Source organism: Petaurus breviceps, unplaced genomic scaffold (assembly GCF_028583685.1).
Source record: "Petaurus breviceps papuanus isolate PSGF00001 unplaced genomic scaffold, PetGlider_PUasm1.0 126, whole genome shotgun sequence".
NCBI lineage: Eukaryota > Metazoa > Chordata > Mammalia > Diprotodontia > Petauridae > Petaurus > Petaurus breviceps.
The window spans coordinates 4,433,256-4,460,430 of NW_027185655.1; the positions used below are offsets into that span (position 1 = coordinate 4,433,256).

The 27,175-nt window shown below is 41.7% G+C and overlaps 1 protein-coding gene across 7 annotated transcripts; it reads right to left on the reverse strand.

Moving 5' to 3' along the window:
• Positions 1-1,783: 1,783 nt before the first annotated feature.
• COX18 (cytochrome c oxidase assembly factor COX18) lies at positions 1,784-26,140 on the reverse strand. 7 transcript variants are annotated; one of them, XM_069091672.1, is made up of 6 exons: positions 25,657-26,017; positions 25,042-25,142; positions 24,361-24,524; positions 22,431-22,555; positions 18,946-19,053; positions 1,784-3,117 (listed from the first exon to the last, which is right to left on the reverse strand). In XM_069091672.1, the coding sequence occupies exons 1-6, from the start codon at positions 25,999-26,001 to the stop codon at positions 3,073-3,075; spliced, it is 888 nt and encodes a 295-aa protein (XP_068947773.1). In that variant the 5' UTR covers positions 26,002-26,017; the 3' UTR covers positions 1,784-3,072. The 7 variants fall into 7 exon arrangements, with proteins under 7 accessions (XP_068947773.1, XP_068947774.1, XP_068947788.1 ...); XM_069091673.1 differs by lacking the exons at positions 1,784-3,117; positions 25,657-26,017 and adding exons at positions 16,983-17,591; positions 26,026-26,140; XM_069091687.1 differs by lacking the exons at positions 1,784-3,117; positions 25,657-26,017 and adding exons at positions 16,983-17,591; positions 26,026-26,137 and having other exon boundaries at positions 24,361-24,558; positions 25,042-25,146.
• Positions 26,141-27,175: the final 1,035 nt, after the last annotated feature.

The following is a 27,175-nucleotide window of genomic DNA, read 5'->3' on the forward strand; positions in this document are numbered from 1 at the left end:
ACATTTGTTTGATGCTAGGGAAAGACATCATGTTATTACCTGAAGCAGTGATGGGCTAGTGAGTGTGCTGATCAGGAATGTTGAACCACTTTGATTTCGCCCCCTCACCTGACTACTGAGACAGCAGTTAGATGAGTTTCTGGGTTGCCCTTTCTTTGTTCTGGAAAGTGGCAATGAAAGGATCTGTAATTTTTTTTTAGCTCTGAGCTCCCAACCAAAGTGACCAGGCAAGCCAACTCGGTCTAAAATGTCCCTTTTCTTTTCTCCATCCTCTCCCTATCCCCCTCTCATTCCCTAGGATGCCCCCCTCAATAATCTCCTCCTCACTGTGTTCTCAATAATCATATCCACACGAGCAAATGGCTGTGGTTAACATTGTTTAAAAAGACAAAGTAAATGCTAAAAACAAAGAAAGGTAAACTTTTCTCCGAGCGAGGGAAAAGGAGCTCAAGATGTGATAAAGGAACGAACCCAAGGAGACAAAGAAAAGGTAGAGAAGTAGCTTCATGGTCTCTGGCCCTTGGGGAGCCTTCTGAAGCACAGCTGCAGTGACACTCCTCATGCCCAACAGCTCCAGTCTCGCTCCTGGAGTCTTGTGCTTCCCCTCTCTTTGCTCCATGCTCATCACAGTCTTCAGTGGGGGTGTGGCTGTTCTCTCATACAGGAAACAAAGGACTTGGATGGGCAGCAGCCTTCCAGCTCTGTGGCCTTGGGAGGTGCAGCACCTTTGAGGTGAGTCAGGAAATGTTCCGGTAAGCTAGTGCCTTGAAGGCTTAGCATACTCTCCTATCACTCTCCCTCAGGCTGGGCATCCTTGGTGAGAGACCTCCCCCTAACTTTTGGAAACTATCCAGCAGGCTGGGCCATAACCAGGCAATGGTCACTTGCCTCCAAATAACTAAAAAGCTCTCAGGTTCAGAGTTCTTTAAGTTTTTCCTGTTGGTCCATATAAATGGGGGTGGGGAGGGGGGAGAAGGGGGCTTAGAGAGAAAGGTACAGAGTCCATCTATGTCCCAGCAGCAAGTCCATTATCTCTGCTGGCTGCTAAGCTATTCTTTCCTAATTAAGTGATGAGGGAGGGAAAGGGTAATTACCTCCATTCGCTGAAGCAAACCAGCAATCAGTAACTGATAACCTTAGAGAATGCCTGAGGCAATAAGTAGGAAGTAGCAAGGTACAGTGCTCTAGGTGGAGTCAGAGCCCTGGGGTTCAGAGTCCCACCTGCTATTTAATAATTGTATGACCACGGGTAAGTCACTTAACCTTGCTGTGCCTTAGTTTCCTCACCTGTAAAAGCAAGTGTGGGCTGGATATCTGAGGCCCCTTGCAGCTCTAGATCTTCTAAGCCTTGACCCACAGACATGCAGCTAGTAGGTCTCAGAGGCAGGCCTCTGACCCAGGTCTTGCTGACTTCAAGACAGCCCTTTATCTACTATGTACCGTTGCCTCTCACTCGTCTGTAGTAGGCACTTAATGTTTTATTGGACTGACTTCAATTGAATATCTAAAATCTCTTTCAACTACAAAATTCTATTACTCCAAGAACATAATGGATTACTCTTTCAGCACTATTAAAAAAAACAACGCGACCCTGTTCCTCTCTTCCCACTAAGGACAGTTAAGAACAAATGAGCCTCCTGGGGCTTCTAGCCTCTGAGGACTTTAGGTTCCAATATAATCATCTTCACGTTATCTTCAAAAAACCCCAGGAAAACCCCACATCCATACATTCAGGTACCTTGGTCCTATTCTGCCTTGAGCAAGAAAAATGGGACAAAGTAAGTGGTTTCCCAAGTTCTTTCAATCTTTATGATCAAGACATCTGACACATGTTTAGACTTGCCCTTGATGAATTTGGTCCAATCTTGGGGTGGGTAACCTGTAGTTTAGAGGCCACATGTGGCCCTCTAAATCCAAACTTCACAGAACAAATCCCTTAACAAAAGGATTGCCTAAAATAACAGGCAATTCTAAGTTCTCAGATATGTTTGACCTCAATTGGCAAGCTCTTATCATGAAGACATATTAACACCTAAATTTTGTGTACCCTGAAAAGTTTTCATCCTAAATAAACCTGAAAGTGAGACTTCAGCTTAGGATACTTTCCTTAGGAGTACAAGTTAATGTTTAATAAATGCTTACTGGTTGAGTGATTTCTCAAAGAACACCCAACACTTACCTCCAGGTTAAAAATAAAACTGCACTGATGATTATCCCCTGCTAGGAGCTACAACCTGGTGCACAGCCTGATCCTACCTTATTCACCTCCCACCGTTTCCTGAGCTTACGAACACCGTGTTTCTACAGGGCTTATTAAGTAATGCCATCAAGAGAAGGTAATAATTTAAGTTTGGCAGGCAGTTACACCGTGGCTTGTGATGTATGACCAACAGACCTGTTCCTTGGAGAGGACAGAAGAGGTATGGGACAGTGGTATGTAATAGGGCAACAGTATGATTGCCTCTATTATAGGTTCAATAAAAAATACCAACAAGATGTACCACTGAAGCTAGGGAATGAAAGGGAAAGGATGCTACCACGTGTTAACCTGTCATGGTGGCTGTCCTATACGACTGTAGCACCCCATGGTGGCGCACTCAGTTGGCATTCCAGTCAAGTGCACAGACCATCTCCCTTGACTACTTTTGTCAATCATAATGACAAGACGTCTTTTAATTGGCTGCTGAACTGGAACTCCATGGTTGTGCTCAATGGGTGACCTGGCTCTTTTTGATTTTATAGTGCGAAGATGACTCCAGAACTGCATCTGATCCCAAGCATGTGCTACACTGGCAGGTCTGTGACCTTGAAATCAATGAGTCCCAGGAAAGTTGGTGACCTAGAAATGTCCTGGAGACCCTGAGAGCTTCAGAAGGTCATGAGTTCCCAGGAGAACAGAAGTTTCAGGGTCCACCAAAGTAGATGGTTCACAGCAGCAGCAGCAGCAAGAGTGGGCTAGTGATGCTGGGTGGAGACAGAGGCAGCTAGTAGACAGAGTAAAGAAGACCCGAGTTCACATCCAGCTTCTGATGCATTAGCTGTGTGAATTAACCACTGTCTTCCTCAGTTTTCTCATCTGTAAAATGAGTGATAATAAACACCCACTTCCTCAGATTGCTGTAAGAAATAAAATCAGATATTTACTTTTCTTTTCTGCATGTTTTTTCCTATGTTTTCTTTCACAATATGACCAATATGTAAATATGTTTTGCAAGATTGCAAATTTATAACCTATATCAAATTGCTTGCCATCTCAGGGAGTGGGGAAGTAAGGGAGGGAGATAATTTGGAACTCAAAAAAACTTTTTAAAGGATGTTAAAAATTGTTTTTACATGTAATTGGAAAAAATGAAATTATTCAAATAAAAAATATCTGTAAAAGTGATTAACACAGTGGGTGCTAAATAGATGCTTATTTTCTTCCTTTCTTGGCATGTGATCAGAGGGTACATAGTAGAGATGAAATGTGAAACGCCTAATTCGTGGTCTTGCAAACATTTATATTCTAAGGAGGCTTAATTATTAGCTTTTCAGCTGACTGCACTACTGTCATAGTTCAGTTACTGAATTAGATTCCAATCCTCTCTAATGCTGCTGTGATCTTTACAGCTATCACTGTTTCTGCCTGGTCCAATCTGTCGTCAGCTGGGTAATTCCTCGCCTTCTTTCCCAGACCTCCTTGCTGTGAAGGGGGGAATCCTAATCTACAGCTAACATTGAACTTCCTCCCCCAGAACTCCAAGCAAAAGTAGAATGAAGCATCCGGGAGCCTAATGCCCTTCTTGAGGAGCATCACCCCCGGAGCAACGAGCCCAAGGCAAACCACCACAGGAGGCAGAGAACAAGACTGGGCCTCGGCCGGTCTAGCGCCTATCTGGCCGCTCAATAAGCAGCAAAAATGTCCAAACATGGATTTCTTGGACAAAAAATCTTTGGCAGATGTGAGTTTAACAACAACACAAACTAGGCATTTACACAGTGCTTAGGCACCGGGCAAAGCAACTTACAGACACCATCTCATTTGCTTTTCACAATATTCCTGGCAGGTAGGTGCTATTATTATCCTCGTTTGGCAGCTGAGGAAGATAAAGCAAGCAGAGGTTAAGTGACTTGTCCAGGGTAATAAAAGGAGTGAGTCTCCCTCTTCTCACATTCTTTGGCTCTTAACACACCTACCCTGGAGTCCTAAGGAAATTACTTAAAGCTTAGATTTGGCTCATGTCTGGGGTCTCCCCAAAAGTGAGGAACAGAAACACACTCAGTATATAATATGAAACAGATATGGGACAGCTATTTTTTCCTACATTCAAAAGGCATGCTAACTGCAAACGCATAGGTTAAAACCATGAAAACAATAAAGATTTCACAGGACTACTAAGTCAGCATTTCACCTCTGCTCTACAACGTCCAAACCATTCCCTCCAGGTTCACGTTTTCTGGAGTTTCAACTCTATCAGTACTTATTCTTTCTGATACAGAAACTCTACTGCCCAACAATCAATTCTGACCCAGGATCTCCACTCTATAATTCAAAAGGTTGTCTTCAATACTGGGCATGTCCATCTCCTTGGGATTTCTGTCTCTTCGCCTATACGAGGGAAGAACCTGGGGTCCATAGATTCCAAAAGGGTGCTCATACAGATTTCAAGAAATCTATGAACTTGGAGGGGAAAAAAATTTACATCTTTATTTTCACTAACCTCTAATTGAAATTTAGCATTTCTTTCCATAATTCTGAGAAGGGATCAATAAGCTTCATCAAACTTCCATAATAAATATTTTAAGAACCCCTGACTTCTATATTCAGGAAAGAAATAAGCCAGAAGCAGCAGCAGGTGTCCAAAAATAGTGAGATCTGGCTGTCATTGTAAGAGAGATGATACTCTCTCTCTATCCCTACCCCTACCCTTCCAGGAAGAGGTTTAAAGAGTCCTAACTGGCTCTCTAGAAAGAGAAGAGATGCAGGGAGAAAGTCACTTTCCTTATAGGGTCCACTGAGTCTGCAGGTCCTCCATCCCAGAGGTCAATAAGGTGATTGCTTCCTCATCCCTAAACTCCTAAATCCTTTAGCCCTGAGTTGTTTCCCAGGAAGTAGCCCTGGCATGGGGAGTGTTCAATCCACCACTTTCACTCTCAGTTAGAAACAAGGACTCAAGTGGCTTGTTTTATGCTAAAGAAAAAATATATCCACTGTTTTGTGCAAAACAGGTTTTTGTAAGACACCCAAGGCCATGGACTGTCTGTCTTCACCTGGGTTCTTGCTCGTGCCAAAGGAGGGGCCTCTGTCTCACTCAGACGAGTCTGCCCCATCTCCTGTCACAATCTTACTTGGGTAGCCGCATTATGTAATGCGATCCTAGACTCCTCTCCTCCTCCTGTTCAGTTTTCCAGGACTGAACACCCCTAAACAGGACTTAAATTAGTGCTAAACATGTGCTTGAAGCCTCTTCTCCTCATCCCTACTCCTGACCTCACTAAAACATGGTGGCTTCCTGGCCCTGAAATCGTCCCCTTGTTTCTATAATTGTAGAAATGTCCTCTTATAATCCACTGATCAGTTATTTTGAAAAGTTGCACAGATAGGGGGAATCACAGGAGAAATCTGCCTGCTAAAGAGAATCTGGTTTTGCTTGTATCACAAGGGCTAAGGTCTAGATATAGAGGTAGGGAAAGAGAAAGGGCGGGTCTTAGATAAGGAAGGGAGATACCTACACCAATGAAATCACAAATATTTTGGAGTACTTAAATATTATATCCAATATCACCATGCTGGATAACCTAGAGGCAAACTGGGGATTTTTTTTCTTTTTTCTTTTCTTTTTAAGACAGGGAAAGTGGTTAGATGGAGAGGGTACTTAGAGAAAATACAGGAGAACTGGGTCCCCTGTCCTGTAAAAAAAACAAAAAAGGTAAAACTACTCTCCACAGAGGAATGCTTGTATTTCTATCTACCTTCAGGAATCTAGGTTCCTCTTCATTCTAAGCACACAGCTTTTCTTTTTCCCCTCTACTCTCACCCTGTCCTGGGAATGGAGGAAAAAAGAAAAAGGAAAAATAGTGACTAATCACTTAGGGCTCTCAAATTTAATCCCCAAACACTGCCTTTCCATAATGGGGGTGATCTCACACACACACACACACACACACACACACACACCCTCTGTCCCATAAAAATCCTAAAAAGACTAGTTATACAAATATAGCTCGTCACCACCACCTAGAGGTTATAATCATAGTTCTTACTCCATTTCAATGAATTGTAAACATTTAAATTTTTTTTTCAAAGATCTGCCTTCTCTTCCTCCCACTTCCCCATTTCTCTCATTTAGAGAGCCAGAAAAAACAAAGTTCTATTACAGATATGCAGTCAAGCAAAAAAAATTCCCCCACTGGCTATGTCCATTAAAAAAATAGTCTCAATCTGCTCTATCACTTAAACATCAGCAGGTAGGAAGCATGTTTTATTCAGAGTCCTCTGGAATAATGGCTTATCATAGTGTTGATCTGAGTTCTTAGATTATTCAAAGGTGTTTGTTTTTACAATACTTTACAATATTTTCATTATACAAATTGTTCTCCTGGTTCTGTTCACTCTACTCCACATCAGTTCATACAAGTCTTTCCAGGTTTCTCTGAAACCATCATCATCCCCTTCGTCACTACTTACAAGACAATACAGTGCAATATACTATAACATGTTCAGCCATTTCCTAATCTAAGGGTACTCCCTCAGTTTCTAATTCTTTGTCACCACAAAGAGAACTGCTATAAATATTTTTGTCAACATGAGTCCCTTTCCTCTTAGTTTGATCTCTCTGAGGACACAGACTGAGCAGTGGAGTCTCTGGGTCAAAGGATTTCATGGTTTAATGACTTCTGGATCACAGTTCCAAACTGCTTTTCAGAATAGCTGAGCCAGTCAGTTCACAGTTCTGGGTAGAGCACATTAATATATATCAATTTTCGCCAAAGCATTTGTCATTTTATTTTTTAACTACATACATTTTTAATTTAGCAGCATGCTCTTCTCCCCAGCTACAGTTAACCTTCATTGGCAGAGTACGATATTTGAAATATAAATATATATATATTTGCCTTTTGGAGGGCAACTGGGGTTAAGTACCTTGCCCAAGGTTACACGACTAGTTTTGTTTTTGTGTGTGTGTGGGTATTAAGTGTCTGAGGCCAGAACCAAACTTGGGTCCTCCTGACTCCGGGGCCAGCGCTTTACTCACTGCGCCACCTAGCTGCCCCTAAATATAACATTTTTATAAGACCAAATTAAGAGCTGGCAGCATCAACTGAGGAATGGCTAAACAAGTTGTGGTATGTGATTATGATAGAATATTATTGTGCTGTAAGAAATAATGGAGGAGATAGTTTCAGAGAAACCTGGAAGACTTGTATGAACTGATACAAAGTGAAGTGAGCAGAATCAGGAGATCATCGTATGGAGTAACAGCAATTCTGTAACAAAGATCAACTGTGAAAGACTTAGCTACTCTGGTCAATACAATGACCCAAGACAATTCATGATGAAAAATACTACTATTTCCAGAGAGAGAACTGATGAACTGAGTGTAAATTGAAGTATACTCTTTTCACTTTATTTTTCTTGCTTTTTTTACATGGTTAATATGGAAATGTTTGGCACGATATTACATGTATAATTTATATCATATTGCTTGCCTTCTCAACAGGTAGGGGAAGGCCTAAAGGGAAGGAAAGAATTAGAAACTCAAAATTGGGGAGGAGGAATGTAAAAATTAAATTTCAAAAATAAAAATCTAAAAACTTTTTTTTAAAGCTGGTAGATTTGTTTAGTCATATCTTCCTATCTCCATGTCACTGCCTAACAGCACATCTTCTATTTAGAGGGTGATACAGAATAAAACTAGAATCACAGGGCTTTCCCTCCCCACCCCCCATCAGAGAACTAGCCTCAATCTGAAAAAGAAAAAAAGGAAAATATGCCTTTAAAATATTAAATTCAAGCCTCAAATTTGTGGAATTTACCTCCAACACATCCTTTAACTCATTCCAGTAGACATAAGTAAACATAAAGTACAGATTCTATATAGTAACCTTGTTGGCTCAAAAACAAAGCTAAAACATCCCAGAGAAACGTTCGGTCAATAACTCTAATGCTTACCCACACATCATCATCCTGGCAGAAGAAAAAGTGTCCTACATCCCAAGTATCTCTACAGCATCAGGGTTTTTGAAGGATCAGGAGAAGAGGAGAGAGCATAGGGGAATGGAGCCACGGTTGGAAGCAACAAAACGATGTTCAAACTTCACCTCATACGCTTATAAGATGACCCTGGCTGAATTATTTAATTTCTCTGTGATCATTTTCCTTCTCTGCAAAATGGCATGATTGGACTCAATGACCTCTAAAGGCTCTTAGGGTTTTAAATGATGATCCTATGAAGACAATGGAGTCCATCCAGGTGAAAATGACTGGGAGGCAAGGATTTCTAGGGTCAATTGATAATGAAGCCACCGACTTGGTTTCACATTTTAGACATCACTTAGAGCTCTTACATGTCATCAGGCTCATTCTAAGTTCTGTTTTAGCACACTGGTGAAATGTTGGTGGAACAATGAATTGGTCCAGTCATTCTGGAAAACTATTTGGAACTATACCCCAAAAGTCACTAAACTGCATGTGCTCTCTGACCCAGTGATACTACCTATGCCCATACTCCAGAGGGATCAAAGACAGAGGGAAAGGACTCATACATACAAAAATATTTATAGCAGCCCTTCTTGTTGTAGTAAGCTAAGGGTGTGACCATAAATTGGAGAATGGATGAACAGATTAGAATGTATATAAATTAAGGAAATGTCATAATATTGAAGGTATAATTTCAAAGAAAACTCAAAAGACTTGTACAAACTGATGCATAGTGGAGTAGGACCAGAAAAGTTTATACAACAGCAACATTACTATAAAGACATAAAATTTTGAAATACTTAGGAACTCTGAACAACCCAATGATGAATCATAATTTCAGAGGCCTCCTGATGAAACAAGCTGCCCACCTTCTAAGAAGGAGGAGGAGAAAGAGGAGAAAGAAGATAAGGAAGAGGAATAAAAGAAAGAAGAGAAGGAAGAAGAGGAGGAAAAGAAAGGAGGAAGAATAGGAAGAAGAAAAAGAAAAGACTATTGAAATATTTTTTTAAACTTTAAGAAGGGAACAGAAGTAACAGACAAGAAACATTGATTTGAAAATAAAATGAATTTTATATTATATCATTTCTTTTAAAAAGCAAGCTGTATAGAATAGAGATTTGCAGTTTCACATATAATTCTTTTTTTGTTCTACCTTCTATGTTGAAATACTTCTTTTTGTGGTTGTAAAATTCAGATTTTTTTAAAATAAAAAAACCCAATACAATAAAAACCTGTCTTAAAGAAAGCAAGGCTTTACCCAGAAAAGAATAGATATCTTCAGCAGCAGTCAATTGGTACATGTTTGTTTCTGAGAAAACACAAATGAGCAATATTGGACAAAAATAGCTTTGCAAATTGGTACCCCTTACAGATATAGAAACATGCTCTCTGAAGCAAAGTGGCCATATTTTCTCAGAATTGATCTGCAGCTTGCCCACTGGTTACCATAGTTACATTACCAGATCTCCAATATAGGCTTAATATAAATGGATCTGATCCCACAATCTCAGTAAAGGGACACCTCCTTGGAAAAGACAGAAACAGGTGACCTAGCCTTCTATATGTGTGCAGGTGGACGTTTTTCAACATAGTGGTTACTGAGACCTACTCACAATTAAGCCATTAACTTAGTTTAATAATTAACCTCATCTCCCTCCACAATCCTGCATCAACCAAGTCTAAAGGTTCATAGTTCCAAATGCAGAATGTAAGACCGTATTTGACTAAAGTACAAATTTATGTATTTCCTAAAAGTGTGCTGGTCAAATTTCTGCAAACCTGCTGTGCCCAGCACAATACAACATTACCATTTGGGTGATTTTTGTGCTGCTGAATGGGTTTTTTAGACAAGTTTGCTCACAGCTGATGTGCAAACCACAAGAATTGGGCAAGTAGGAACCTCTGACCTCGATCCCTAATAAGAGCCTTGCCAGCTGGTGACTGACTGGTGGATGGGTTTTGCCAGCAAAACTCACCACTCCTATCAATTTAATTCGATAAATATTTATTAATTGCCTCCACTGGGCTTGGTTCTGGGGATAGGAAGGTAAAAACAAAAGAGCCTCTGACCTCTCAGGGCTCACTTTTATAAGTTTGTATTTTCCTAGAACATGTTTCTTTAAAATAAGTCACTCCTGTATTATCAAATTCACTCTCACTCACCCCTAAATATTCATTGGTCTGAAATTCCCAAAGCCTGAGGTTGAAGATTTTTTAAAAATCACACTAGGTTATGAGAGACTTTGAAGACCAAGCTAAGGATTTTATATTTGATCCAGGAGGTGATAGGAAGCCAGTGGAGTTTGTTAAGGGAATGCCATGCTCATATCTGTGGTTTTAGGAAGATCATTTTAAGAGATAAATGGAAAATAGACTGGAGTCAGGAAAGACTTGAGACAAATTATTATAATAGTCCACGTATTAAATGATGAGAACCTGTACCAGGGTGATGCCAGTGACAGATGAGAGAAGGCAGAATATAGGAGAGATTATATGAAGGTAAAACCAACATGACGTGGCAATCTGTTGGACATAGAGGACAAGGAGTGAGGAAATGCGGATGATACCTAGGCTGTAATCCTGGATGACTGAGAAGATGGTGATGATAGTAACAGAAGTTCAGAAATGGGTCTGTGGGGAAAATGAGTTCAGTTTTGGCTAAATGCTCATGGTATAGCAGTCTGAGATGTTCAATAGGTGACTGGAAACAGGCATCTGGAAGTTAGGAGAGGTTAGGGTTGGACACATGATGATAACAATAACAGCATTTTATAGCTCTTTGAGCGTCAGAAAGCACTTTACAAATATTTCACTTGAGCCTCACAATCCTAGGTGCTATTATCATTCCCATTTTACAGATAAGGGAACTGAGACAAACAGAGCTGACTTGCTCAGGGTCACACACCTAGTAAGTATCTAAGGTGAGAAATAAACTGAAGTCCTCCTGACTCTAGGTTCTCACTTTATCCCCACCCTCACTGAAAATCACCAGCGGAGATGATAATGGAATCCATGGGAACTAATAAGATCACCAAGTGAAAAGGTATAGAAGGAGAAGAAAAGAGGGTCTGATGGGCACCCACCACTAGCAAGTGTGGACTAAGATTAAAAAAGTAGATGGAGGAGTGGTCATATAGGTAAGAGGATCAGGCTATATTTTCACAGAAACCTAGAAAGAAAAGGATGTGAAGAACAGAGTGGCTGATAGCATCCAAGGCTGCAGAAATCAAGAAGGATCAGGACTGAGAAAAGGCCATTAGATTTGGCAATTAAGAGATCTCTAATAACTTTGAAGAGGGAAGTTTAGGTTCACCTATAAGGATGGAAAAAAGACAGCAGAGTTGAGAAGGGAGTGAGGAGAAAGTAAGTGGAAGGAAAAGTAAAAGTGGGTTGTAGGCAGCCTCCCCAAGGAGTTTAGCCAGAGAAGGGATTAGAAACATGAGATAATAGCTAGCAAGGACAGATGATTCAAGTGAAGGCTTTTTGAGGATGGAGATGAGTGCTTATTTATGGGCAGTAAGGAAGCAATCAGACAGGAAAAAATTGAAGATAAGTGAGAAAGTTGGGACAATGGAGGGGACAATCTGCTGGAAAAGGTGGGATGGAATGGGATTACATGTGCTTGTAGAGAGCTGGCCTTGACAAAGAGCAAGGCCACCGCTTCATGGGAGATGGGTGAGGAGATAGTGAGAGAAGGCATCTGAGAGACGTGAGATGAGGAAGGATGGAGGAGTCTCAGACTTGGTAATATTAAGAATTAATTCCTACAAATTTAAGTGTTATGATTTTCTGATCATTCCTCTTACCAGAGAAGATACTTCGGCCGGTGTCAATGCACAGATGTTACAGTGAACTAAGCTATGGCCCTTCTGCCATTCTCTGAGAAGATCACAATATGCTAGTGTATGTGAATTATGGGGCAGCTAGGTGGCAGTGAGGATAAAGTACCAGGCTTGGAATCAGGAAGATTCATCTTCCTGCATTCAAACCCAGCTTCACTTACCAGCTGTAATGACCCTGGGCAAGTCCCTTTAACAAAGTCCCTTGTTTGCCTCAGTTCTTCATCTGTAAAATAAGCTGGAGAAGGAAACTGCAAACCACTCCAGTATCTTTGCCAAGAAATCGCCAAATGGGGTCACAAAGAACTAAACAACACCAATGTGAATGACAGGGTCATAATAAAGTCCTATTTTTACATTCAAGAAAACTGAGGCCCAGGAAGAGGAAATTACTTGTCCAGGGTCATACACTCAGTAAATGGAAGTATCAAGTCTCAAACCAAGATTTCTTAGCTATAAATCCAAAGCTTCTTCTACTATAGTTTATGAATTAGCACAATCTTCTTGTAGTCTCCATTTTCCTCCCATCTTTTCACTGTATTCATATAAATTCTCCAGGAATGTCTGTACACAGAGCTTCAGTGCAGAGAACATGATGAAGATTTTATATTGCTATTTTAAGGTCTTATATCTGTTCTTCACCACAACATCTATTTTATTAAATAATTAAGTAGTGGAAGTTTCATAATTCCCATTTTACAGAAGCTGAAAAGTAAAGCTCAGAGGCTAATTGGCTTCTCTCTGATTATAAGGTGAGGGAGAAGAGGGAATCTGTACCCCTTTTCCCCAAGGGACTCTCACAGGTTTGATCACTTTATAAGTTCCTAACACCCTTTTTACATTTCCCTAGGTTACTGAAGTCAATGCAGGGAATGCAGAGCTCATTAATTAGCCAACCTGTCCTCCCTGTTCAAGAGCTTGTCTGATAAAATGGCACAGAAAGCAGAGCCAAGAGAACTCACAGCCTGCAAGGCCTGGGATTAAGGAGGCTATGGTGTGGGAAGAGCAGCAAGCCTGTTGACTACTTTATTCCTACTTCTTAATTTATCTTCTATTCTCTTTTAAGACGATGTCCTTTTTGTATGGCTTATGCATGAGGTACTGGACCCAGAATCAGGGAGACTCGCGTACAAATCCCACCTCTTACACTTAACATGTGGCCATGGACAAGCGACAATCTCTCTGAGACTGCTTCCTCATCTGCAAAATCTTGGAATAATAACTGCTTCAGAAAAGTGTTGAGACTTTTAAAAGAGATGTGTACAATGTGCTTTGCGAAACGTGTGCTTTACATATACAACTTATAATTATTAATATGCAACTTATAATTATTATAATTGTTAATATTATATCATGGGGCCCCAGGTCCCATGGCTGATAAAAAGTGAACCCAAACAGGTTTGACTTTCAGATGGAAATGCCAAGGGTAGTTTACATAACTATCAAGATGGCACAATAGTTGTTTTTTTTTTTGCAAACTTCTCCAACTTGAAAAGCTTTTAAAAATTATTATCCAACAAAAATGGAGTCCTTGGAGCTCCCACTCAGCATTCCTGCCCCTCAGCAGCCTCTTCATCTTGGGCAAGAACAGCATGAATCTAGAGGACTGTGCCTTCTGCTAAAGATCAGCCCAAGTAAGCGCCGAGAGGGCTATTATCAATGAGCCGAACACTCAGAGATGAATCCTCCAGCCATGGCAAGGTGTGAGACAACTAAAAGGGAACCTGCCAAAAGGCCAGCATGTCCTCTGAGAGCCCAGAGCTAGCTGCAGCTCCATACAGAAGCTTCCTCGCGCCAGTCAGATGACTCTGCCCTGGGCTGAACTGCCAGTCCTTGCTTGGAGGAGTCCCTGCTCCACCTTTCCACCAGCTGCCTGGCCCTCACATGGATACCTTCCTTCCTCTCTGATTTCCAGCCTCCCTGAATACACTGTCTTACCCTATTAGAATGTAAGCTCCTTGACAATAGGGGTCATCTTGTTTCCTATATTTATGGCCCCAACACTTTAGCACAGTGCCTAACACTTAACAAATTCTAATTTCATGTGTGTATGTTATATACATACATGTATTATATTAATATATAAACATGCGTATATACATATATACACATTGTATTAGAAGTGCACTAACACCTGAATATAGCAGATGCAAATAATATTTATGTATGATGCACACATAGATACTCCTACACGAGAGAGAGAGAAGGGAGGGAGAAGAGTTAGAAAGGTATATAGTAAAGTTGCTTTCTGATTTTGCCTTTTTCATACGGTAGGTGGCAATATTTGCACAGTGAAAGACCAGGAAATCACCAAGTCATTAGCAGAAACAATGATCTTACTTCCTAGGTTTGGAATACCTCTGTATTACTTTCTCTGCCCACTCATTTTCATGGACAAGTGGGAAAAATTCAGAAGTAAAAACCAGGGGACCCCTGAATTTTATAGGTTAATCGGAAAATGACCACTTTCTGGAAGATGATTTGTCCTAACAAAGTTAAATAACACATTCGTTAATCACCATCGGCATTTCTAACAAATCACCATCACGCTAATCACCATCAGGCATTTCTAACAAAAGGCATCTACTTACCCACTCCACCCCACCCCCTTTCCAAAACAAAGGATTCACAGGAGGAGAAAAAGCTAAGCCTAGGGGCAACAGCTTGCTGCGGTTACTATGCTACTACACTACATATACTATAGACTATATATACTATACTCCCTGGGCCTGGGAATTTCCTACTCAGGAATACAGGAGTACAAAATGAAGGTTCCTTCCACTAGTTCTAGAGTCAGGGATATGCTTTTTCTAAAGAAGTTAAAACTACATAATGTTAAGTATCTAGCAGAGCAACGGCAGACACATCCCAGTGGCGCAGTATCTAGCCATGGCCATCAGTGGCATTAGGAAAAGCGGTATCCTAGAGCACAAAGCAGAACAGTCTGACAGCATGCACTTGTTGTCAGTTCTCCATTTAGGCCCGTGTCCTTTTGCTTTGATCTATACAAGATGTGCTGAGCATTAATAATTTTTTATTTAGTTTCTTAGTATACAATCTAGTATTGTAAATGAGCCCTACGGTTACTGGGCCACATGCACATTCCTACATATTTCCATTAAGAAAAAAACATAAACCATCTTTCAGCCCCAAAATATTCGTTTGTTCAGCTCAATGTTTTCCATTTTACTTGTTATTTATTCTAGGTTTGTCAAGCTCTGGAAGAACATTTAATTCTCCTACTACTGATATATTATTGTCACTTTTTAAGTCAACTATTTCTGAATTTAAATGTTTTATCAATTTGTGCATATAGGTCTAATATTGATATTGGTTGTTGAGGGTTCTTTTAAGTAAATTTTTATTTGATTGCAGCCCTCTAATTCTTATGTTTTTCTATCTGATGCATAGTAAATTTTGCTCTTGCCTCTCATTTTGTCTTTGCTTTTTAAATGAGTTTCTCATACACAAAGGATTGTGAGATTATACTTCACCATTCTGCCATTCTCACTTTATTAATTCTTGCGCTTAAAGTTACGTAAAAATTAACATTTAAATTTAAACTTGTTTTCTTCCGTTTTTATTTCCTTAGTATTATTTTTTAAAGATTTTGTTGTTCAGTTGTTTTACTCTTCATAATGCCATTCGGGATTTTCTTGGCAAAGATACTGGAGAGAGGTTTGCCATCTCCTTCTCCAGATCATTTTAAAGATGAGCAAACAGAGGCAATCTGGATTGAATGGCTTGCCCTGAGTCACACAAGTACCATCCAGAGTAGAAGCCAGATTTGAAACTCCTTTCTTCCATGGAGCTTACAAACCACTGAGAAGTGCCCAGGCAAAGTGCTTGAAATACCTGAGGTAATCACTTTTACAGCAGAGAAAGGGAGTAAGAAAATGTGGGCAAATCTTCTGAGAAGTGGCAACCACATCAGGCATTAAAGAGCCAGAACAAAACCACTGTAGTGATGGGAGGAAATGAGTGAAGGCCAAGGAACAAAGACAGAATGTCAAACGGTGACAGAATCATCAAGTTTTTGCAACACAGACTGTGAAGAATAGTGGAAGAAAAGGCTACAAAGGCACTGAAGTCAACTGGGGAAAGCCTTGTAATGTTGGATATGGGTTTAGATTTTATTTTGTAGGCAATGGAGAGTCTTTTTTCTTTTTAAAAGAGTAATATCAGGTGGTGGGTTGGAAAGATAAATTGGGAAGTGATATGAAAAAACTGGACTGGAAACAGGAAGATTAGTGCAAGACATTGATCTCTCACCCTGTCTCAAGTTAATTTAGATCTAAGAATTTCTTTTGAGCCAAATTTTACCATTCTAGACTTTTCTTGTTCCACCCCCTCCCCCAACCTCTAACTTACTCAGAACTCAGTAGGGCAGAAGTGTCAAGCTCAGAGGAATCAGGTTAAAATATAACTGTGAAATGCTAATAAAAATAAAATACAACATATATAATATATATTTGTGGTTTTCTAAGTCCATATGCAGCTCTCAGGAATGCTCTTTGAGTCTGACACCACTAGACTCTAGTATTCTTTAATGTGGCTTCTAGATGTAAATACAAAAAGGCTATTCTATTTCTCCCTAGCCCCAACCTATGATGTCATGGGATGCAAAGAATATGGTACTGGTAGACTGAAGTGAATACTAACCCTAAGCCTACCACTAGGGTAAGCCATTTAACCTCCAACTTCACTGGCTCATTTATAAAATAGTGGTCGGAACTGGAAGGTGACAATTCTCTCAATTCTCTTGCTTGCTGGCATTTTCTCAATTCTTTCCTCTTCTTGAAAACACCCTAGTTGCTCAACCTTTCCTCAAAGGAGTAGAACCTCCAATAAAACTTGTTTCCCTCCTTTGCATCTTAGCAGATGTCCAGGTTTATTGAAGCATGAAGAAGATAACGCCAACTGAATCATTTCAGGGAACACTCAAGGGGCATGATTCCATTAAGTTTTCTTACCATTTTTACATCTATTTTATTCAACCTAACATGCAGTTAGTCTCTCTGCAATATTGCCAGTTACTATAATAGATGCTTATCTTTCACAGAAGTCAGTTCTCCATTTTAGATGTGTGGGATTTATTGATACTTCCCTTTTGCAATTCAGGGTTTTAATTGTTTCCTGAAATCCCAGCAAATTCCACCCACGCATCCTTCAGATATAAAAAAAAACTTTCTTTCCACAATCCAAGCACTAACGCTTACTTGGCCAGATCTTCATTTGTCTAAAACACAAGTGTCATATATTGCAGCAACATTTTAAACCCTAGCTAGTGGCATTGTACACTACTTAAGAGAGTGTCACATGAAGAATGTCACCAAGATCTTAGCCTTCCACTTTTAAGTGATGTGACTATCAAATTTCCAGAGTCACTTAGGAAGAGATCATTTTCTTAAAAAGAGTTTGGCATAAAAGGAAGCAAAGAGGTCCTTGTAGGGAGTATCTGACTGTGATTTTGTCCGTGGTATGCGGCAGAGCTGGCGAAATCCCGGTGAGCGCAGCAGCAGGTTCTGAGAGAGGCCTAAGAAGCTGGAGCAAAACCAGTACAGTGCTATTGACTGGAAAGAGAAAAATAGACATGAGCATCAGCACCAAGGAAGCCCCAGTGAGCGAGCACAGGCGACAACCCTCCTTCTCGGAGGATTGCTCTGCCAGCTACGAGGCCTTTCTTTGAAGGCTGCAGAGCTGATGTTGCGTTCACCGTCCACCCCACACCTATGTCCATCGGGCTGGATGGCTGCTCAGCTGAATGCATGCGTGCTCCATCTGTCACCAGACCTGTCCCTGCTGCAGTGCTCTCTGCAGGGGGCCAGAAGCCGCCAGGGTGACTCCTTTCCTGCCCGTGCTACCCCACTGCAGGAAGTTATGGGAGTAGCCGCACACCGTGACCCTGTACCAGCGGCCCTGCAGCTGAGCCTTCCTGGGTGCTTCTTACTCTCCACAGTGTTACTGGAGCTCCCTGGGAGGAAGGACTATGTAGTTTTTCTCGATTTGGACTCCTAGTGCTTAGCACAAAGTAAAGGCTTAATAATGGCTTTTCACTCATTCATTCCACCTGCTCTCTAACCCTGTATAAGGAATCATCACAATACAATGACATGTGGAATCCAAGGATTTTTTGATGCATAGAATTATTTTAAAAATTACCACAAAACATTCTTTGGTATGTTAGTCATCGACATCATCTGACTTATATTTTGGCCAAATGCACAAAATAATCAATTAATCAAAAAGCACTTAGTGAATTCCTAATTATTTGCTCAGCATTCTCCCAGTTACAGGAAGGGATACAGCAGTATCCAGTTCTCGTCCTCAAAGAGCTTACAATTCAGTTGGAGAGACAAGAACAAAACTCAGAAAGCAACATCAAACATGAGAACACTACTTACTGTAGCGTATGGTGAAATACTAAACTGTCTTATGGTCTCACCATGGAAAGGCGGCAGTGTACAGTGATTACAGAGAACTGGCCTTGGTGTCAGGAAGGTGGGTTCTAGTCCCACCCCTATACGAGAGCACTGCTTGGGCCACTTGCAGGGGACACTGGGTTCAGAAGAGATGATGACAGAGTTTTCTCACCAAGATCACCTTATACAGAGGAAATCACAATCCCCAAATTCTATGGTTTAGACTCCAACTGATCTGGGAGTTTAATGAACTAATCAAACTGAGTTTAAGTAATTATGGGCAATACAACATTTATTAAGAAACTACTCTGTGTAAGGTGCCCCATCAGTTGCTGGGGATGGATATAAAGAGGGAGAAGTTGAGGTCCTTAGGAAATGAGGCCCAAAGCCCCTCAGACAGGTTGAGAAGGATGTGACAAGACTTTACACAAAAGGTCAGACTTGAGCAGAGCCTCTTGGGGATTTAATAAACACTACAGAGCTCTTACCATTCTAGATTACTTACTGAGGGTACAGACGCAGCAATGGGAACCATCAGCAAAGATATTCCACGGATAAAATGTGTGACATACTTTTGAAAGCGGGACTTTTCAAATTTCTGTGATGCAAAAATCTGAAGGGGAAGAAAACACATTAAAAGACATAAAATGCAAATCAAATCAGATAAATTTTGACTAAAAACTGAATTTTGCACCTTACAAGAAAGGTCAATAATTTTTTTTGCCTTTTTTTTTTGGAGGGCAATTGGGGTTAAGTGACTTGCCCAAAGTCACACGGCTAGTTTTTGTGTTAAGTGTCTGAGGCCACATTTCCTCCTGACTCCAGGGCTGGTACTCTATTCACTGCGCCACCTAGCCGCCCCCTCAAAATATAATTATTAGTATGTATATGCTCCAGTGACCCCCTATCCCTTCTAGTGCTGTCTCTTACCCACCCATCTGAGCTTTCATCCATACTCTTAAATAATGGCAGGTGCTCAGTAAAAGCCCATAACAATGTCAATGCAGGCAACCAGCCCAGCCTGTGGCCATGACAATGTCTACAGAAAAGATTTAACGGTGACAGGGATGTACCTGGGTGGAAAAGCACACAGTCCTTTACTTGTGATTTAGGGGCTGTGAGGCAAGGGAGAAATTAGGCCTGGGAAGCCACTGGGGGACTTAATCTGTGTGAATGCTAACTTGTGATGATTCTTCTTCAGATCTGCAAGGAACCCCTAGGGGAGAGGGGGGAGGGGTAAATCTCTATCCATTTCTATCTAGTGTGTGGAGCTGCATAAACATTTAAGAGATTTGCTTTCATTTCAATTAGTTGAAGTAATGAATACAGGTTTAATTCTTTCCCCAAGCCTGGATCATAAGAAAATAATACTCATTATTTTTTTAAAATCTTTACTTTTATTCTTGAGTTGCTTTTCATTCAAATGTTATAATTATGTTAAATGTTTCCTAAATGTACAAATACATATTTTGTGTATGTGGGTAATCACTTCACAGTCTAACTGCTATGTATTAACAGTTGTTATGTGTGTGCAGAAACCTGACAATTCATCTGTTTGATCTTTATTAGGGTTTCAGGAAAAGAACTGGCCACGTAAAAAGAGGCTAATGATCTCTAAAGACTGAAAAGGGTCTCAACACCCAGTAGACCATCCAGTTTTCATTATCTCAAGATAAGAGCTGAAATTTTCTTATGCATACATGTTTATATAATTGGAAAAATATTTTCTTGTACTGTTTCATTTTCCTTTCTCCTGCCTAAAACAAACCTATATATGAAAATATAGAGACAGATATATAAATATTTTCCTCAAAACTGTTCTATAACACAATGCCAACATATGGCTGAGAGACCACATTTTAAAATGTGTACTTTCTTTTACACACACACACACACACACACACACACACACACACACACACACACCTTTATCAGTGTAGTATATGAATAAACAGCCTGAATGTCTACAAACATGCTCAGATCTTTCCAACTTAAGTGTTACCTGATCCTTTGGCCATCTCAACTTCCTTACTACCCCCACCCCCACCCCCATCCCTGAAACAGGGTTTCTGCCTCCCTTATTCTACTAAAACTGCTTTCTCCAGGGTCACCTGTAAAAGAATCCCTAAGCCCAGCAGCCATTTTTGCTTCTTTGGGACTGAAGCTTGTGGCCACCCACTCACCCCAAAGTAGACATTTCTCACAACCTTGTGCAATGGGGCTCCTATCTCACTAACACTCTTACCTACTTTTTCCTTTCCTAACTCTCTGATGTGGGTGTTTCTCTAGATCTGCCTTCTCTCTTCACACTCTCTGCCTCTGAAATTTCAACGGACTGTAATGGCTTCAATTACTACCTTTATGAAAATGACTCCTGAACTCTCTTGAGTGCTGACTTCTGGTCTCCAACAGCACACAGCACACATGGGATGACAGACCTAGAACTAGAAGGGGGCTTGGAGGCCTCCATTCCAAACCCCTCATTTCCCAGGTGTGGAAGATAAAGCCAAAGAAGATTCAGTGACTTGCCCTGAAGTCTAGAGCTTCCCTTAAACCTGCTAGAGGGGACCCCTACTGGGTTCCTTGGAAACCACCTAATAGGCTCCAATAGTAAAGAAATATTTCACCTGTGTTGCTAAAACATGCCACAGGTTCCCACGGATTCAGGTCTGTTTCGCTTCAGTAGAAATAATACTGGGAATGCTTTGCCTCAATAGACACAATGCTAAAGACACTGTACCCCCTAGAAACATATTCTGTTGCCAGCAATCACATTGTCTATAAAATCATGGCTAACAGAAAGCTCGTGGCTGTCTTTCGGTCTGAGAGGAAGTCCCGGCCGGTTAATAAACACTCCTATCAAATTATAATTGGCCTAGCTGTCCTGTTTTATCTCAGTGTCCATTACAGCCCAAGGTTACACCGGTAAAAAGCATCAGAGGCATGATTGGAACCCAAACTATGAGACTCTAGAGCCAATACTCCACAATGCCACTCATACCCACCTAGATGCCCAATCACTGCCTCACAATGAGCTTGTGATCAATGGACCATGGCCCTGAGTGCTTTCCACACCCAACTCCCTCATCTCACAAAAATTTTACAAGAAAGCAGAGAAAGAGGTGGTGGTTAGGTGGTGCAGTGAATAGAGCACCAGCCCTGGATTCAGGAGGACCTAGTTCAAATCCGGCCTCAGACACTTGACACAATTCCTAACAGGGTGACTTTGGGCAAGTCATTTAACCCCAATTGCCCTCCAAAAAGGGGGAAAAAAAAAAGAAAGCAAAGGAAGAGTGAAGGGCCCTAACTAGCTCTGGGTCACACAGGCAAGATTTATACCTGTGTCTTCTTCCTTATTCTGAATTTCAGTCCAAGACCCCAAGTGACTCTCTGTCTCGCTCTACACCCACCCCCCACGCCCTGCTGCACTACCACAGCGGCTTCCTAGGAGGACATCATTTTCCCTCTTTAATCTGCTATTTTCTCTAGGACATCATTTCCCTTTCATACAATCTATTTTAAAGCCAAACTAGCTCTCCAGGCCTCCCTCAATCTGGCATTTGCTCTCTTTCCTTTGCCTCGTCCTCTGCCTGACTGGGCATTTATCCTTCTGCGGGCATGCATGGAAGGTCCTCACCAGCCAGGTCTATTTCATACTGTCTCTGTATTCCCAATGCCTACGTACCCTTCAGACAAGGCCTTCACTACAGACATGTGAGCTATCAGTATTACTGTGCATGTTATAAACATTCCTCTAACTGATTAGTGACCTGCCGACACTCCATGTACATGAATACTCTTCTGCCATCATAACTTTAAATGACTATGTTACCTGCAAACCAAGACTTGAAAGAAGACCATTACCTGGTCTAACAACTGCACACACAAGTACATGGATAACACAAAGTTTTCAAGGACCACTATGCTATTGTTCAACTTGCCCTCAACAAACATTTAACAAAAATAAATCCCTTAATCTAAATGGTTTACCTCCACTACTAACAAGTTGAGGATTCCAAGTGAGACTGGGAGAATCCATGTGGAATCAAACACAGTGAGGTCAGGAAACCAGAGGACTCCCCCTGTTGAAAATTGTTCCCGAACAGAAAATTCTCCTGAAAAAGATGTGTTATATTTTTACAAACTGAGAGATTATGTTTATTATGGAAAGTAGAAGCAGAAAATTACATGACATGAGGAGACTAATGATGACATAATTCCTTTAAACAAGGCTTGCAGATTTTTTCCACTTGACATTCATTCTACAATATTTAACAAGTCTTACAACATTTAAAAGAGGTAACATAAGGGCGGCTAGGTAACAGTGAGTAAAGTGCCGGCCCAGAGTCAGGAGGACCTGAGTTCGGTTCCAGCCTCAGACACTTAACATCCACACAAAAAAACTTAACTGTGTAACCTTGGGCAAGTTACTTAACCGCAATTGCCCTCCAAAAGGCAAAAAAAAAAAAAAAAAAGAGGTAACATACTTAAAAGTGATAACATTAAGGATACATCTGAGGAAGAGAGCACCAAAAACTGGAATATATATGCTTAGAGTTTTAATTTTAGACTAATATTACTAGTTCACAAGTTTTTTCTTCTTCTTTTACATTTTTTTGGCTACTTTCCCCGCAATTGTAGAACTATATGAACTGAAAGAGCTATTTTATTTCACATTATCTTTTTTTCCTCCTCCTTTCCTTCCTAGAAAGTGGACATTTTTCTGGCCTGGTACAATTTTAATAAAAAAAAATCTTCCAGTTAGGAATCAGAACTAAACAACTGACATATCAATTCTTCAGTGACTCAACCTATAAAAGAATCACAAAATTGGCAGAGAGCTCAAAGGCGACTTAGTCCAAAACTTAGCTAAACAGGAACCAAACAATGACCAAGTAGCGGCTGGCCTGGGACATACTACTAGCCAATCAATTAGAGCCAAAGTGATTTGGGTTTACGGCATGGTCCTTAAGAATGAAATCAAGCCTTAAACCCCAAACTATGCAAAAGCCCAAGATTACCTTGGGAGGTTTCAGGGATCAAAATTTATATTCTTTGGCTCAGAGTAAATGTAAGCATAGCAACTGTTTCTGTTTTGGCCAGAAACCCCCTTCCCCCCCCCGCCCCAGATTGATTTTTTCCAATTAACCAGGATACAAAATTAGATAATCTGATTTCTAATTGGAGGAAAAATTAGGCACTTTCCAAGTTGGGAAAAAGAGAGGGAAGAGAGGCAATTTCCTAAATTCATAAAAAGAGGTGTCCCACTCCCCCCAAGTGTCTGTAAACAATCAAGGGAACATGAAAACAATAATTCATTGATGAGTATGGAGCCTGTTTTCAAATAAGATATGTCACGCATTGCTTAATAAAAGAAAATGCTGAGAGGCTCACACTTTGCTTCCTAAGGCATTTCATCTCTTACCTGCCACAATCACTTATTATCTTGTATATTCCTAGGAATGAGAAGTGTTTTTTAGGCTTCATAAATCTCAGAGTTGTCACGACTTATATGATATATGTGGGGAAGACAGCAAACCTTTGTTTAAGCCAGTTCAACAGGGATATTCTTCAGGAGGGAATCATGATCATATCCTTTATTAAATAAACCCTCCCCAGCCACTGTGGCCCACATCATCGGTCCTTGAATCATAAGACAGAACTGCCTTTTGGCTTTCTCTAGATATCTTTGTACCACTGCTTCCTTGTAGCTGTAGCAAAAACTGAAAAGCCCTGCTTGAGGCACATGCATACTTTAGAAATTTAAAAACATGTGACCAAAGGGATACGAGAATTAATATTTATAAATCATACAATAAACAATGTTATTACTTTTCATCATAAAATTAAAAGAAAATAAATTTTTGGTAAAATCAAAGAGGAACTACTTTGAGAGAAACTATGTTTTTTAAATGATCACCTTCTGAATCCGATATCCCTAGACTGAAGTTCCGTAGGGCAACAGACATAAAGACCCACATTGGTATCTGAATCCATACCAGCAGAGTGGCTTTGAATGGGTGACAATTATCTCGAACATACAGCTCTGAAACAATCCTCCTCATGTTGCTGAGGTAAACAAGTCTGAATGAAGAGAAGAGAGGAAGAAAAAGCCCCCCTCCCCACCAAAAAATCATTTAAAATTAATTTAAAAAAAAACTTCTATAATAAACAACACTGCAAGTTAGCATCTCACAGCGGGAGCATAAACTAAGTAGATGCTGAGTAGTTTTCTAGTCTTCTATTACCATAAGCTTCATAAGGGCCATCCAAGGAAATGTCAACTAAGAAATTTCTTTTTTAAATGTTAAATAATCCATTTAATTTACATCAAAGTTTATTAGTAACCTGCTATAATCGATGTGAGTAATGTTGCTGTTGAAATTCTTAGTTCATTGCATCTGATTTATATTATATTACAAGTTATTTATAAATGAAAAGATACACAAGTGCAGCTATATTCTTCAAAATCACATTAAAATTTGCGAAAGGCGGCACATTTTCCTGGCAAAAATGTGGCATGTCTAACAATAACCACTAACATCATTCGTATTACTGAGTTAATATCGAGTAAGGGTCTCCCACGTGCAAACTGTCTTACCTAGTTAGTCTTTTTGACCATCCCAACTGCTTTGCTTGAAGTGCGACGTCATAATTCAGATTCTTGGCAATTATTTTTATTTCTGGTTGCAAATTTTCCACCTAGCTAAAAACAAAGTAGAATTTGTTACACACATTTAAAACGCTGATGCACAGTCACTTCTGCTTTTTTCTCCCTTTCCCCTGTCCTTATTGGATGATGGAAAATCATCACCTCCAGAACCACGGGACTGAAGAATGATGATTCAAGGGCTGATCTCAAGGCGGGGAGTCCTGACTCGGCCCTGCAATCTGTGTTCTTCCAAGGGTGGTGCTCGTTCGGGGGCCGTTACTATTGCACCCACCCACACCCCCCCACAATAAAATGAACGCTGGGGGGGCGCTCGTCATCCCCCCCATAACAAACGAGCTTCCACGCAAAACAAAGTCGCACGTGGACCACTGGGGAGCACCGGGCTGTGCAAGCAACTATCTACACGCGCAGGGGGCGGGGCTCAGGCTCCTGGGGGCGTGGTTGGAGCATGCGCACTACGCAGGGCTCGCAGCGGGCGGGGTGCTCTGGCGGTCCTCTCTCTGGTCCGCACCGGCCTTGCCCTCCCCGCACACGCGTGCTCACCTTGGCCAGGATGTAGCTCTGGTAAGCGGCTAGGGGCAGTGTGACGGTACTTCTCAAGGCCACGGTGGTGACAATAATGCTGGCCCACCACGGCAGCCCGGTGGCCTCCCGCGTTCCCATCAGCAACGCCTCCGCCCAGTGTGCTGGGGCTGACGAAGCCAGGGTCTCGTGCCAGCCCCCGGCCTCGGCCGACGCCGCGGCGAACCCGTAGGCACAGGCGGCCACAGGCAGGAGGGCGTTGGGGCTGCCCGGTGAGGGCCCGCCTCGCCCTGGCGGCCAGCCCCTGCTCCCCAGGAGGGCGGGCAGGAGCCTGCTCCGCAGCTGCTGCCGGGCACCACAAAGCATGTTAGCCAGCAAGCAAAACCGTACCCTCTCGCGAGCTGAAGACATCCACCCTATTTCGTCCGGGGCAGAGAGCGAACGACGAATCAAGGGCCGCCGCGACACGGAAGTCCCGCCCTCCGCTTATGTGTGTGGGAGGTTCAGGAAGCGCCGTCGCGCATGCGCGGCGCTGGGGGAAGGGGCCCGATTGGCCCAGACCCGGAAGGGTCGAGCTTGGCGGACATGTGGGGTGAAGTGGAGTCTAGCTCTGTTTGGGAGAGCTTCGGTTCCGGCCGCTTGCGCGGGGTTCTCTTGTGGAGGGGGAAGCTCTAAGTTTATATGCTCTGAGCGTGGTGGAGGGTCCCCTCGTTCGGCCGGCGCTCACGTTTAAAACACTGATGAGTGTCTCCTGTTCCCTCTGACTGGGTGGAGATGAGCGCCCCGGGGCTCCGTTAGCGCCTGCGGCCCCCTGCCGCCTTGGTGTCCCCAGCGCCTAGTCCCGGCCCTGTCACATACACAGCAGTGACCGTGACCTGGGCTCTTTTCCATATTTGTTTAAACTTTAGCTTCCCGGGGCGCGCGGGGGTTGGGCAGCGGATGGGGGCGGGGCTTTGCTGCCTGGTGATGACGTCAGCGTGGGGCGGGGCATTTAAATGTCAGCTACGTCAGCAGGCTTTGGGCCTCAGGCAGCACAGCCGGAGATCCAAATTCATAGTACAAAAGAGTCCGCCTGGCGGAATGGAGGTGCTTGTGATGGCTCAGAATCTGCTGGGTTCTGATGGGGCAGGCGTCCGGACACAGGCAATCTGCCCGCGGCTGCAGCTGTTCCCAAAAGGCCCATCTACTGAGGGCAGACAGGCCTCTGGCCGCACTTAACTGTCAGGGAAATGTCAGTGATGTTTTGAGTACAGGACAAGAACATTTTATATATATATATATATATATATATATATATATATATATATATATATGTAACAAAAAGTGTTCCAACTTATTTAAATGTCAATTCAGACATTTTGCTTCGTAATTTTTAGATGTTAGCCTAAATGCTAAATCTTTAAATGTCGTGATTGAACCTAGAGGAAGGCTTATAATGGATAAGGGAGCTGGCCTCCAGGTCAAGAGGGCCTGGGTTCAAGTGTTGCCTGTGCCACACACACACACACACACACACACACACACACACACACACACACAC